At 39.1% G+C, this 15,957-nt stretch overlaps 1 protein-coding gene across 1 annotated transcript; it reads right to left on the reverse strand.

Moving 5' to 3' along the window:
* Positions 1-820: 820 nt before the first annotated feature.
* On the reverse strand, positions 821-11,787 carry LOC125383594 (multiple epidermal growth factor-like domains protein 10). The gene is made up of 8 exons (XM_048402174.1): positions 11,670-11,787; positions 9,313-9,376; positions 6,657-6,935; positions 5,893-6,001; positions 5,609-5,629; positions 4,711-4,724; positions 3,779-3,835; positions 821-1,593 (listed from the first exon to the last, which is right to left on the reverse strand). Exons 2-8 carry the CDS (start codon positions 9,374-9,376, stop codon positions 1,538-1,540), a joined length of 600 nt encoding a protein of 199 aa, XP_048258131.1. The 5' UTR covers positions 11,670-11,787; the 3' UTR covers positions 821-1,537.
* Between the last annotated feature and the right edge of the window lie 4,170 nt (positions 11,788-15,957).

Genomic DNA, 15,957 nt, shown 5'->3' on the forward strand with positions numbered 1-15,957 from the left:
TTACAGTGTGGCAGCGAGGCTTGGACCAACCTGCTTCAGGTAAGAATGTGCGGTACTACCCTACCTTTAGTTGCAGGTTTAAGTAGTTACTAAGTAAAACGTCATTCTTGCTAGCATTATGTGATAAATACAAAAACAGTTTTATTTGTGGCCTTACTGGCATAGCATTTTTATTCAATAAATGTTACACTTATTATAATAGTAATCATCGGCATAATTAAACCATCGTAGGTATGAATGCAGTGAATAATAATTCCTAATCATCCAATATGACCAAGCAGTTTTTACATGCTTTACGACCCGTGGAAATTCCGGTGTAGAAAAGGTCTTCAGCAATCCATGCGTGTCGTAAAAGGCGACTAACGGGATCGGGTGGTCAGTCTCGCTGACTTGGTTGATGCATGTCATCGATCCCAATTGCGTGGATCGATGCTCATGATATGAATCACTGGATTGTCTGGTCCAGACTCGATTATTTAGACAGCCGTCATATAGCTGTTACATTGCTGAGTGCGGCGTTAAACAACGAACCAACCAACCGACATGCTTTACCACGTACAGTATATCAACAGACGTCTTTGTACAAACATGTAGATACGTGTGAATTACATGTGTGAGTGTGTGAGAAAGCATCTTTTCTCCGTTTCTTAAGCTAATATTCAAACAAAACAAGAAACACCAGAAATAGAGTTCACATTTTGACAACACAACCTCCCTAATATTTGCTTGAACATATAATTACATGATATACAGCATACCTTAAAAATGAAAGTTATGACCTTATTTTAAAACTTAATGAAAGAAAATAGAATGCATTTGATGAAAGATGTTTAATTTATTAAAGCTGTTCAGCTAATCTGCTTGTGTATTTGATCGGATATAATTAATCAGTGATCATTGTCAATGTACATTTGGTTTTTGATCTTTTATGTTGTCGTCTATTGATACAATTAGTTGACAGTAATGTGACATGTTAGCATTTTATTGAATATTGAAAATACTAATAACATTAATTCTCGGGACAGCCACGCGTCCCAAGAAGATCATACATTAACATCTGACCATTGTCTTTTGAAACCATGGTTGCTGTTTTTCCATCCTTGTTCCTCGCGTCAATGTTCACAATATTGTGCAAGAGTACATCCTCCACTAATCCAATTTCACCTCCATGAGAGGCAAGATGGAGAACAGTGTCATCAGCGCTATCGGCTAAGGCAAGATCAGCTCCATTAGTAAAAAGTAAACCAAACAAATCACTGGATCCCCCGTGTGCTGCCATCATCACTGCTGTCCGACCGTATCTGTCTTTACAGTTGATGTCCACTAAGCTACGTGAGAGAAGATACCGAACAATATCCATGGCAGGCTGCATGGAGTATGTTGTTTCCACACTCGTCTGTCATTGACAAGTCGGCGTTGTCTTTCACAAGAAAATCAAACACTTCTTTCTCTTTCTGAAGTTTTGACCACATTACCGGTGCCCTCCAATATGTACACAGAGTTTATATGTTCCTCTGTCCCTTTGACAAGATGCTTTTCACACATCCAAGTCTCTCCGGTAGCTTGAATCGTGGATTGTGAATAGTTGTGTTTCTGCATTAAAATATTTTCATATATATCTGGTTAATATTATTATTATTATTTTCTATACTTACAATCGAATCAGCGCAAGTTGCAAAACTAAAATGGTTGACCAACCAACTGAAATAATACCCTAATAGCCTTAAAGGAGAGAAACATCCTTTGTACAGTGAAAAGTACATTTACATTTCGCTTATTTAAACATAAATAGGACTTAGGTAAATACAAGTCTGTAGTATACGACAGGCAATATGAAACAAATATGTATGTTCCTTCGGTTAACTCCCACGAAATGAAGTCTTTGTATTTAGTGTAAAAACAATTGTGCCTCGACACTGCGGCTCACCTGGATAACAGTAAAAAAATAACTGTTCTCAACAGTGGCTTTCAACATTGATATAAATCAATTTCTGTATACATACTTAATTCTAATGGTTTGAACCAAAATCTAGCCATCAAAAGACAAAACATACATGGAGAAAATTTGTTTAGAGTTAAAAACACAGTTTGAGAGGATGTAAATACAACAAACAAACACATGCGAGGCAAGTCTATTGTTGGTACAAGTCACAGAAGGAAATTGTATTGTACATTATTTTTGTCACGGATGTTTACAAATATAATTCCATTTTGAACACCAATAGCAGAGTATCCCCTTGAAAATGCAGGTGTCATCATTTTTGGAAAGAACTTCAGTCGTTTGAGAAGTGATGATCGTCTTCGGAGCGCGGACGGCATTTTGAGAAATGTAATGTATGTATATATCTCAAAAAAAACTACCGACAACATGTGTACCTGACTTCATTACATATTGAAGACAAATGGCGTGTAATGGTCATTCTACCATGAATTTGGAATTTACTCGGTTCTGATTGGTCAATCAGAGGCTATTAAATCACAACAAACCCCCTCTGATTGAAACAGCTGGTTTGACGGCCGCATCACCGCGGAGGGGTTATATTCATAGAATAATACTATTTTCATCGTCGGTAGGCATATTTAAATAATTATATCTACAATTACAGGTTACAAAATGCACAGATGCGGTTACTACAAAATGCGAAGGATGTGTGGTAATACATTTCACGCAGAAAACACGATAGAAATCTACAAAGGCAATGTATTTACGTTTTGGAGACAACAGCGAGCTTGGAAGTTTGGCGCTTTTCTGTATACGACAGTGACGTCATATCTTTTGCGTCACAATGAGCGATATGACGTCATAATGGTGACACGCGTTGGCGAGCGAAAGCCTTGCAAAACTTGCTTTGTTTTCTTTAAGCATACCCACCTCATGTAAGCTTACCAAGTTGCCGTGCTTATATGCTTTCAATGCCTGTCGTATGTTTGAGTGAAGTATTACGGTGTAAACAAACTGCTTGAGTATAAACAGCGCCATATTTTGTTCGGTGATTCCGTAATTCAGATCGACAACCCACTCAAAACACTGGACTCAACCCATGCCGCTTCACTCAGTATATTTGCTAACCAAAGAGTTCGCGTTTTCTTTAGTCATGGTAGAATGGAGATAAACATACTGTGTTTTCAATGTAGAGCTAGGTTACTAATAGATTTAACCGCGCTAAATTTAACATTTGAAAACTCACGCCGCGCTTTCGGTTCCAAATTCAAGTTAGCGCGGTTAAATTTGCAGGTAACATAGCTCTACATTGAAAACACAGTATGTTTTATCTCCTAATTGGCACATTTTCTAATATACACCCTCAATTGCCATATTGAAGAAATTTCATGGGTTATCATTGTAACAGCCCACGGCATAAGCTAACTTGACTTTCAGTCAGGTGAGCTTAACTGGTTTGTCACTATACTTTACAAGAAATTACATTCGCATTACATTCTTGGATCTGTCAAGTTCACAAACACATGTGATTTAATATGTCATCTCAGCCCAAACGCGTAGATCGTTGCCTAAGGGTCATCATGAGTATTATGACAAAATTGTCTGGTCCAGACTCGATTATTACAGACAGTCGCCATGTAGCTGGAATAGTGTTTAAACGACAAACATACAGAGGCTTGAGTGCACTACGTGGATTAATTGTTTTAACACACGGTCTTCACGGCGCACAAATTATTTCGTCATTACATTACTTAAATATTAGATAAAGAACGTATCCAATACGATATCAATGATCACAAATTGAAAAAGCAATGGCAGGGCCAGAGAATTACTCACGTAAACTTCCGTCAAAACTCATGGCCTCCTCTTCATCTGCATCAGCGTCAGATTCCCCTGAGAATATAAAGATACATTTCCACACATTTATCCGTAATGTGTGATATCAGAGGCGCCACAATTCGCTGTGCAGGATTGTAAAGATTGCCATCACTTTATTCCTCTCTAACCTGACATGCCGTTTGGGAACATTCTTTGACCCTCTCTTGACTGTTTTTTTCGACATTGTCTCAAATACCTATCATCGAGGATATCCATTGTTTCGGAAGAACCGGCATTTACTAGAAGATTTCTGGTTGGTGAAAATATTTAGGGTTCGCTTCTGTGGTATGACGTAAAACGTAAAACGTGTATACACACATTGCGGTCTTATTTTAAGATTTGTTTTGGTTTGTATGCATTGCATCTCCTGAGGTAGTAGGTTGTACTTTGTAGATTGGATTCATTTCCGGAGAATATGCTGTTTAATATGTGTTGTGAAAATGTGTATACATTTGGAGCAACTTCTGAACGTTTCAGACCTGTATGTTATATTGTTTTCGTATATAGTTCATTTCCTGAACTCAATGCATTAGTTGTTTTATATTATTGTGAACTTTGGCCTGAAAAGCAGAGACGTGCTGAACTGATTCTTTATCATGTGCATGATATCGTTTTAAATGTTGTTTGAGATTTAGCTTTTCCAAGATCAAATTAAAGGACCATAATATATAAACATAACATAATTAATAAACGAACGCATGTTTATGAATCTGCCACATTTACTATTTCTACCGTCAATCTGGTCATGAGTTTTTAGGTACATCATAGTCCTACATCGTTTTTAGTCATAGTCTCACTTAATCTAAATTTATTCAGTTTTCACGTCACGAATTGAGGTGTAGGAGACGTATGCCAGTTCGTTAACAATCCAACCATAACTGATTACTTACCAGAGTTGGTATTGCTGAAAAAAAATACAAGATAAAAATGAGACTTTAAATTGATAGTTACACACATCCGTAATACACATGATCAAAACATAATAAATGTCCAATTAAAAAATAATCATTGCTGCCCTACTTGATGACACTGTCGGCGTTGTCTGAGTAACGTATAATAACTTGACATAGATTGTACAAAAATGGTAAACAATATAATACATAGTTTTCCATATACACTGTTCTATTCCGAGAAAGGTCAAGTTGCTAAGGACATCCGTACGTTCGTATATATATCCATTGAAAGTGATTAAAACGTTATAGCATTGTTGAAATGAAAATGTCGGAAAAGCGATAAGATATTCATTATGTAAACCAGTAAAGAATAAATAATTTACAAATATGCATGTGTGCTAGCTCAAGCCGAGTCCTGAATGATGATTAGTGGTATTGTTGTAAAACAGGAAGTCGATTATTCTATATAAATTAATACTAATTTGGCTTCGGAAAATATTTTTCATCCACTGTAATTTAAAACAAAATAATGTATAAGTGGGCTGAACTTTGTTGTTTCTTAAATAATAACATATGAAATAAATACTCTTATTCTCTAATTCTTTCGCCATTAGAGATGTAGAACAGTGTAAGAGGGATTGTAAATTTGGTGTCAATTTCTCTTTTCCTCCAGTTCACATTGAAATGACATAAAGCTACTGGGATCTACCGTTTGATTTGAACGTTACATTTGGTCTCCTTTTACGGCCAGCATGTTGGTTGTTGGGCACTTATATTACCACAACCCGGAATCCCCTCGGGTAGTATATGTAGAGCGTAAGCTGTGGTGTCAATGTATGGCAGGCATGGAATAATATGAAAGAGATAAGCGTATGCAAATTTCAGGTTTCCTTACCAATGTCCGCTGAGTCTCGGCCTGCAAAGGGAATAATTCAAGATGCAACGACCTAAACTCATGTACTGTCATATATGACATGAAACGCGTATCCATATATATGCTTGATTCTTTTTTTGTCACTCTCACTTTTACACAAAGTGAACAAGGTTTGCAACTTTAAATATGTCAAGATGTGGTATTACATGTATAAACCTTTGTCGGAATTCGGTAATACTATTGGCATAAATGATTTTCAGAATCAAGGTCAGTGCACTATGAAATAGACTCGAATGAGAACTTACCTCGCGAATTTGATGATTGCAGCGCCTACAACGAGGATGCACAGAACAACGCCGATGACGATCAAAATGATGTGTCCATTGTTTTCATCTGGCACATGTGGGGGATACACTAACAGATTGAAACACCATAGAGTTATAAAGAATACCCCACAATACGTTAGACGTAGTGTATTTAGTTCTCTTCACTGTGAAATCCAGACTTGAAGTAGGATGGTAAATGGACAGTAAGATATAAAACACATGCTCACAATGTTTCTTTCACAGATAACGTTTGGAATATTTTGTGAATAGTAGTGATAGTATGGTGAAATCGATATTGATTTTAAATTTGCCTTCAAGGTGGAATTGTGAGAATGATTTTGTTTTAACAAATCAGAAATATGATAATACATCCAGTTTTGAGGTTCTTTTTGTAGAAAAGGACAAAATAGAAAGTAAAACCGACACATGCACGTGATACTCGGGTGGTTTACAATCTGGGTAATGCAGAAGGCAGTGTTAGGGAGTCTTCACATTCTCTGAAACGTTCCGGGTTAGATTTGACTAGGCGGCGCTTCCTTATAGAAGTCCCATTCCCTGTCTGGGCTGCGTGTAGAGGGGGCAAGGGCCCTGAGCTGATTGTGCCAGGATCACCCATACCCTCTTTGCTGCATTTTATATTTTAATGTGTAAATGATAATCATTAGAAGAAGAAGAAGGATAGAAGAATGTAGTGTGAATTAACCAAAACTGAACGCATGTACATGTCGCTTAATCGTATATACCTTTAGGTTCGTGACACAAAGCCCCTCCATAGTTTCCTTTGCAACCGTATGTGCACTGTCCATTTTGGTAACACACACCACCAATGCAATTTTTGCTACACGGGATAGTGCATTTGTCATTATACCATCCAGGAGCACAACCCAGTAGGCATATTCCAGAGTGTTTCTCACAATAGATATTCCTATTCATATCAGAGCGGCAGTTGTCATTGCAACGCTTGTCACAACGTTTTCCGTACAATCCCGGATCACAAGGGTTGTCGCAAATTACTCCTGATACTGCAGAAAGACAAATTGTCATCAATTATTTGTGGAGGAACATTTGTAAATAATGCGAAATTCATTCATCAACATCATAATATATGTGTATTCATGTCCGACTGGTGGCACCCGTAACAAACTCACATAAAGGCAAGTGACCTATTCGCCTGATAAAGCCTATGTTAAAATAAGGAATTGAGACATATAAATTTGGTTACTGATGCATCAAATATGGAAATGTCCACCACGTGTTTACCATTAAAACTAAGCTCGGTTCGGATACGGGTATCGTTTGCAGTTCTTTTGTAAGAAATGCGACGATTACAACGTTTTGTTATTGTAATTGTAGCATTAAATTGTCAAATCACTGTATATATGATCACTTACATTTTTTTTTATTGTTATTGTGTTGATATAATTTGCTTCTGTATCTGTCATGATTTAGGAATTGTGTGTTTGATATTGCAACTGGAGAAATACCTACCCATGTTTTATGAATATAATGAAATTCCAATAAATACATTCATAATTTAGCTCTAGATTTAGTGACATACCTATTATGAAAACAACAGTAAAAATATTTCCTTATAAAATAACAAGTTTCGGCCACTGGTTGTCATAAGGTCATTGTTTAATTCGCGTCATTTTATGGGAGCTTATCGTACAACCCTAGATATATCCTGCACGAATGCATTAATTGAAAGCAGTTGTTTAAAATATAATACTAGGTATATATTATCGGTACTTAGTTTTAAAAAGGATGACATTTACTTTTGCTACTTTTGACATGTTTTACATAAGTTTCAGATGAGCGAGTGAGTGAGTTTGGTTTTACCCCGCTTTTAGCAATATTCCAGCAATATCCCGGCGGGGGATACCAGAAATGGGGTTCACGCATTGAACCTATGTCGGGAATAGAACTCGGGTCTTCAGCGAGACGACCGAACGCTTTAACCACTTGGCTACCCGACCGCCCCAGTTTCAAATGACACATCATGTGTATGTCCCTGAATACTTGTATTTATCTAAAATTCATATAAATTTATTGAAACCGCTCTCCCCACTCGATTTTAAATTTAATAATGAGGAAGTAATCTGTATGATTTTGCACTTCAAATTTACTTTATAGCAGATTATTTTGATGATAACCTAATAACAAAAACACTGACACGAATGTGACCCCAAAACTCAGCAATTTTACAGGGGACGACATATGTAAAGGGAAACCACTCACACCTAGCGTATAAACTAAGATTAGCTGATCTTGTTATCCAAAGGGTCTAGGACATTACTAATCGCTTGCCGACACGTTCCGTTTTGATCTTTCCCTTGATTTGCGAAAAGGTATCATGATGTTTCGCACTTCTTGAAGCATTGGGAATGGTTGGGAATGCTACTTTTAACTATCAACTCGATAGTTATGTGGTTCACTATCGTAATTAAGGTTATTCATGATGTTAAATCTGTGGCCATCTTGCCGAGGCAAGAGAGTTACCTGACTTTAAAAGTCCAGTTTGCCGAACCAGGCTGGATTCCTGGGCTCGATCGTAGCGCCACCAGTGGCTCTTACGAGTTATGTTCCTTCTAAGCCTCTCCTATGGACCAATCAGATTCCACCTCTCGTATCACTTGCATTTGTTTCAAACAAAATGGCGGCGCGCGGCCATGACGATCCGATCAATAATTAAGGTATTTTTGGAAAATATCTGTTGACACCGATTTGGCGATGCACATGCTTTGCAAATCCTCGACCGAAATCTGTAAGACAGTTTACTAACCAGATTTCGATTTCTTTACGCGATTTTGATTGGACCATGCATAGACTCGTTAGTCCAGCATACATGTAACTCCATGATACCAGCCTAGTTGGGCAAGGGGGGAAACTGGACTTTTACAATCAGTTAAATCTTTTGCCTCGGGAAGATGATCTGTGGTCCGTTCTTCGAATCATACAGTTTAATAAAATAAAAAGGCACAGTTTGAATGGAAATGGATTATTGCGATGAAGCACTTCCTGTCTTGCACGCCATTCTGTCAAGTTTATTCAGGGACTATAATGATCTTAGCAACTTAAGATTAGTCAGGACCAGTTGTAAGTTCGATTGCAGCTTACAATGATCTTAGCCTACAATCGCTTTGTGCAAGTGGATTGCGATTGTAGCCGAAGCCTAATGGCGCGATCTTAAGGATTTACAATAATTGTAGCGATACGATTCTTTTGTGCAAGTGGACCCTGATCTTATCATCAATACGAAGCTGCACAAATGTATTTGGTTATTTCTTTTTCTCATTCCGTATCATGCTTAGAAATACATGTATCCAGTTCAAAATTAATATTGTTGTTGGCTCTACTGGTCTCTAATAATAACGAATGACAAACATTCGACATACTCACCAGTTAGAATGAAAGGTAGCCAGGTAATGGACTTTACTAAAATGACCATCGTTGACTTTCGCATCTGGAAAAGGTAAAGTAATAAGTGGCTTGCGACGACGTTGGAGATAGCATCACATCATATTTTTTAGTGATTTGTAATTACAGTATTTTTTATTTAAGAATTGACCTTCACTTTGTGTGAGTTCATTGGAGTATGAACCATCATAGAGTGAGGGCCAAACTGTATGAACGTCGGAGTTTGGCCCTCACTCTATGAAGGTTCATACTCCAATGAACTCACACAAAGTGAAAGTCAATTCTTATAATTTTTTTATCACAATTTCGTTCCTCAAAGGATGTAGGCCAAGATCTAAACACAATTTTATTTAGTACGTGTGACTTCATGTTTACACTGACGGCAATACAACAACCAGCTATATCGCGGAGTAAAATAGTTCCTCATTTCCTCTTTAGATGAGAAAGGTCTGTAAAGAACTACCTCAGTAAGTCAGTCACAATGACAGCGCGTTGTAATACATTTACGTCAAGTACAAGACGTCAAAATGGCCGACACGATAAACGTGACGGGAGAGATTTCCGAATGAACCTGGCCGATCATTGAAAGGTGAATAAAGATGCGTCCAACAGACACAAAGGTAAATTCATAGATTGCTGGAGACGGTCAATGTCAGCCTAGACACAGATCGAGTCGATACTGACGATAGTTTGGATGTGCATTTCTTCGTTTGTTCATTAGGATGGGCCGTAGAAAGGATATTCGTGAACAGTCATGCAGTCACGCTCTCTGACATTTCTCAATGTATACTGAAACGCTGAGACCAAGAATAAAGGTTCTAAATGATCAGAAAGAACGCTTCTGTGTGTTTTCGTGCTAGGGAATTCCCTGGGGTTTCCCCAGGAATGTGGAAGTAGTCCGTCAGTGTTTACGTCATTTCAAGAACACGGTCTCGTGAAAAACGTATGAACGTCAAATTGTGTCGTTCATACACTTATGAACGTCAATTTCGCGGTCATGTGACCGCTCTCTCGTCCAATGGAAAAGCCGTATATCGTGTAAACTTCAATTTAAAAAATTATTGAATAATGAATTTGGGATAGAATATGTCTTCAGCAACCGATGCCTGGCGTAAAAGTTGACTATGTGTGCCATAAGAGGCGACTAATTGGATTGGGTGGTCCAACTAGAGGACTTGGTTGATGCAGTTGGAGCTATCCACTTACTCATTTCTTTTTCATTGTTAAAGTAATCATAAAATGATGATAAAAATAATTTTAAATACATTCTATCATCACATATATTAATAGTGGCTTTCCACTCAGTAACATGGGAAAATAACGGGAAATACCACCGTTTTCGAAGCTTCTGTAAAAAGCACGTTCGAACGTTTGGTATCGTTAGAAAGCTCTGAACAGCAATGGTATTACTATAACCTCGCCCATTTACGTAGTTGTAACTATCGATTTTATCGACTGGAAATAGCTTAATTATGATGCTTTTGCACTTATCTAATATAAGGATCGTCATTGGTCAAGATCAAGCAGGTGACCTAAGTAATCCAATCATATTACAGCAATGGATTCCACCCTCGTTTAGGATATATTTCAGATTTAGGAGAACGTATTTGGTTAAATATTGTTATTTTGGACGTTTAAAGGAGGAAATCGCGACCTACGTTTAAGATATGGAGCTGTGGAACGTTCATGCTAGGTCACGACCTCTGACAAATATTTCTCATGCATACATTTTGACATTAAACATCATATTTGTGGGTTCGAAAGCAGGTTCGCCCCGATTATGTTTCTAGGTCTATCAGCACTATACACGTGCTCGTGGGTTTCACCGAAGTTATAAACGTCAGAGACTTGCATCACTTCGGGCTTTCCTCCCACATTAAGCTGACACGCCGTGATATAACTGGAATACTATTTAAAGCGGCGTTAAACCCAAATCACTCACTCACTCAATCACGGAATTTTCTGGTCCAGACTCATTTTCTTTACAGACCACCGTCATATAGCTGCAATAGCTGAGTGCGGCGTTACACAACAAACAAGCAAACCCTCTTTCCGGACGTACGTATGCGTATATGAACTTGTTGAGACTGATTTCATCCATGGGCGCATTCACCTAGCATAAATACTCGTGTTCTCTTAAAATTTTGAATGTAAGCAGAAATTAAAACTAAAATTCGGGAAGAACATGATCCATCCTATCTTCGGTTTTAGAAATAGACCCAAAAACTGTAGTTGCTTAATAATTAGCAGTTCATGGTAACGACCTGTAATGTCACTGTTCTAAACTTTAAGTAATTATGTTCAGTGTATACAGTGATGGATATTTATATTTCACTTACCAGGTTCTCATGTGAGAATTAAGTAACATCCGTTGTCACATCTGAGCGGAAAAGTGTATCCACTGCAATCACAAACTACATGTAACTGCTTTCGTTCCCGTTCCTTTCCACAGTCCGATTCACACTGGAGCGCAGTGGGCTTTATGATTGTCCCACGGCTGAGAGTGTTGCATGTGTGCTGCACTTCTAAATTTAGACCATTTGGCATACCAAACAGGTTCAAGTTTAAAACTATAAATAACCCAAGGAGTCCCTCGTCTTACTAAATGTTACTGTGAATTTCATCCCACAAATTACGTCCCTTTCTATAAGGAACAAATCTCAGACCTTTACTGGAGAGGAATTCTTTACTTGAATGACTCTTTTCACTAATACTATTTTTTTTAGAACGTTACTACTTGGGCAGGACTGGACAACTTATAACATAGTTAATCAGATTTAATTTCGTGTAAGGGGTCCTGATGTTTAGAATACAAGATGGAGATTATATATAATTCTTTATACACAACACTTCGAGGCTACTTCATGCCCATTCACCATGTGAATGATCAAATATTTTTACTAGTAGCTAGGTGACAAGAGACGTACAGGAAATAAGGGTAGAACCACAAAAAGTGAGTGACATTGAACACATAAGTAGGGAATTATGCTACATTTGTATTGTGTTGAAAGGGACAAGAAATGTTTTCAAAACGCACTATGAATGATAAAGCAAAACAACAGGGAAGCATAAACACACAAGATCAAAAACATTATTAAAGTACACCATTGGAAAATATATCAAAACATATACTAATTAGACTGACTGACTGAGTATGGTTTTACGCCGCTTTTAGCAATATTCCAGCAATATCACGGCGGGGGACACCAGAAATGGGCTTGACACATTGTACCCATGTCGGGAATCGAACCCGCGTCTTCGGCGTGACGAACGAACGCTTTAACCACTAGGCTACCCGACCGCCCCTATACTAATTAGACTGTGTACTTCTATTTCCGACAAAATATGTATGCTTTTGTTTGTTTTTTGTTTAACGCCGCACTCAGCAATATTCCAGCTACATGTATATGACGGCAGCCTGTAAAAAAATCGCGTCTGGACCAGGCAATCCAATGATTGACATCATGAGCATCGATCCACGCAATTGGGATACGATGACATGTATCAACCAAGTCAGCGAGCCTGACTACCTGATCCCGTTAGTCGCCTCTTACGACAAGCATAGTCGCCTTTTACGGCAAGCATGGGTTGCTGAAGACCTATTCTACCCCGGATCGTCACGGGTCTGAACAATTGAGATAAATAAATTATTGTTTGAAATTCCCCCAAATCAGCTGACAAATGTTGAAGCGACATTTCGTTACGTTTGATGGTGTGCAGAATTGGAAACCAACGAGCGTTCAATGTGTAATTAACACAATGTAGCTGATAAATTCCATCCCATTGCCCTGGAGGCTTTGGAAGGCAATTCATTATGGTTTGTGTCACACCTCTAATTTTTTTGTTATCGGTGAGGTGAAATGGGGTTTATTTAAGGTCGCGACCTGCAAGCACGTGTGTGTGTGTGTGTGTGTGTGTGTGTGTGTGTGTGTGTGTGTGTGCACCAGGGATGGTGTACCACGGAGATGCGATCGAGATCGTCAAATTCAAATTGTGAATATTTATATTATGTTCAATCAGAAGAATTCTTGGATCAGTCTAAATTTATCCTGATTGTTTTCTTTTTTCAGTACCAAATTCTTGAATAAATGTAATTGGCGAGTGACGAAATCCTGAGGTTAGTTAGCTCCCCTCCCCCGAGCATCGTTAAACTAACGGTTAAACTAACTCAACACACTCACTCCCTGAATGAAGAACGATTGCTATAAAAACGAATTACAATTATTTTCCTCACGCGATGACCATGTTTGTCAACGCAGTGCATATAGGAAGTTCTGTTTTTAGTTACTCAATAAGCCCAACTGATGTCCGGTTACATTTTTCTGTTCAGCCATTAAAAGCCGAGGAGTGAGTGAGTGAGTGAGTTGGGTTTAACGCCGCTGTAACAGTATTCCAGTTATATCACGGCGTGTCAGCTTAATGTGGGAGGAGGCACTCGTGAAGAGCAACCTCCTCGTGGTGAGTGCTGGGTAACGCTAATAGCTCTTCCCCCGTGTGGACTCGGGGTAGAATTTGTCCACAGCACCCCATTGCTGGTCGTAAAAGACAACCGAATTGGGCAACCTATTTGCCATGGGTTGCACCCCTGTGTCGGTGGAGGACGGGATTCTGGTGGTTGAGGGCACTGGAGCCAGGAACAATGTTCCTTTGCCCAACACACCACTTCGACCCTTACTTCACCTAGACGGGTGGTAGAATGGACCCGATTCTATCAATCGGCTGGTCACGCCATGCCCTGAGCATGGAATACTTCCACATTTCGACATATATTAAACTATGTTTGATCAGAATATTTTATAACCAAATGAATTATGTGAATTTCAATTGTGCCTAGAGTCCTATGGCAGAAGGCGGTGGCTCATGGGCCAATCTGGCATTATAAACCTCTGAATTCTGTGTTTCTCCAGAAAGGTGTCATGGGCGAACCAGCCTGGCATTTCTTCTTTCAGATTTCATAGCTATTCAAGTTTCTATTTGCTGGAGTATAACATCCCTGTAGCCCTGGTGGTGCAGGCGGGTTGACACTCCATGGCGGGTAGGGAGCAGAGATGTCGAAACCTTTACTTTTACCATGGCTCTTCCACTTCTATCTGGTTCATCAAAGAATAAGCGTAGACATGTTGAGTCTTTATCATCCGATGAAGCCTAGTCTGAAATTGTTCACTCGTGGCCACGGTTCGTTGTGATTTCATCTTTTGAAACTAAACCCATTTTCTATCTCCTTGGGCATTAAAGGTGTCTGTGGAGAGGTAAAAAACGTAACACGTCTCCGAAGCGGTGCACTCTTAGTGGAATGTGCACGGAGACAACAATCTGACAATCTCTTGAAATTAAAACAGTTTGTGATTACACCAGTTGTTGTCTCAGTGCACAAGACACTGAACTCCTGCAGAGGCATTGTCAGAGACAGGGCTCGCTGCCTTCATGACATAAGTGAGGAGGAAACTGCAGCTGAGCTGCAAACTCAAGGTGTTACTGCTGTGAAGCGATTCACCAAAAAGAACGATGATGGTACTATTATAAAACTGAATACATACCTATTTACATTTGCTCTTTCTTCTATTCCAAAGAGTTTAAAAGCTGGATACTTCAACATTGGAGTGGAGGTATACGTACCAAATCCACTCCGATGCTTCAAATGTCAACAGTTTGGTCATGGGGCCAAGTTTTGCCGTAACAACACGGCGTATTCCCGTTGTGGTGGAGCTCACGAGGGCCCTGAGTGCACCAATACCATCAAGTGTGCTAACTGCAACGGAGAACACTTGGCCTCATCCAAGTCCTGTCCTAGATATGAACGTGAAACTAAATTTCAGAAAATAAAACACACAAACAACATATCTTATATTGAAGCAAAAAAGTTGGTTCCTGCTCCAAATATTTCAACTGTTACGTACTCAGCTGCAGTTTCCTCCCCAGCACTTGTTGCCAGACCTACCATGTCATCGACATCGTGTCAAACTTCGATATCTTGGGTAGATGAACAGCACATCCTGGATCACCATACCCAGTTTGTTCCTTCTCTGCAAGCCTCACAGACAGACATTCTTTCACCAGAGCCTTCAGTAGATCAGTCATCTGAACCGGAAATTGTAAGTGAATCAGTACAGGGGAAGCCCACATGTCTGAAAAAAAAGAGAAGCAATTGAAAAAAAAGGCCAGGGCCCTCCAGCATTTGGAGGTGCCTTCTACTCTACCTGTGGAGGTTCATAATCAGTTTATACCTTTGCAGATGGAGTTCAGTCCTTCACTCCCAGTCCAGGGGAGTGGACCCCTGTCCGGCTCACGATCTCCCATTGAGCCACCATGAACAGCTCAAATACTATTATTCAGTGGAAGTGTGGAGGACTAAATAATAATTTTAATGACTTACAGTTATTGATACAGGATTTTCAACCGTCAGCATTTTGTTTACAGGAGATCTATTTTAAGGATACAGATCAACTTGACATCAGACAATATACTTCATATCATTTATTTTCTCCTCCAGGGCCAAAAGCCACTGGAGGGTCTTCAATCTTTGTGAAGCAGGGAGTGATCCACAGCCCTGTTCCACTGATTACTCCACTACAAGCTGTTGCTGTCCGTGTGACCTTGCACATTGTGTTTACTTTGTGCTCTGCCTAT

The sequence above is a fragment of the Haliotis rufescens genome, unplaced genomic scaffold (genome assembly GCF_023055435.1).
Source record: "Haliotis rufescens isolate VD_foot unplaced genomic scaffold, xgHalRufe1.0.p SCAF_25, whole genome shotgun sequence".
NCBI classification, from domain to species: Eukaryota; Metazoa; Mollusca; class Gastropoda; order Lepetellida; family Haliotidae; genus Haliotis; species Haliotis rufescens.

Excerpts from the sequence above, each read along its gene's own strand:
- LOC125383594 (XM_048402174.1), bottom strand. The coding sequence starts at position 9,376 with ATGCGAAAGTCAACGATGGTCATTTTAGTAAAGTCCATTACCTGGCTA. Across the intron at positions 6,002-6,656 it reads TTTGTGTCACGAACCTAAAG|TGTATCCCCCACATGTGCCA; the intron begins GTATATACGATT and ends TCAATCTGTTAG. Across the intron at positions 5,630-5,892 it reads GCAATCATCAAATTCGCGAG|GCCGAGACTCAGCGGACATT; the intron begins GTAAGTTCTCAT and ends TTCCCTTTGCAG.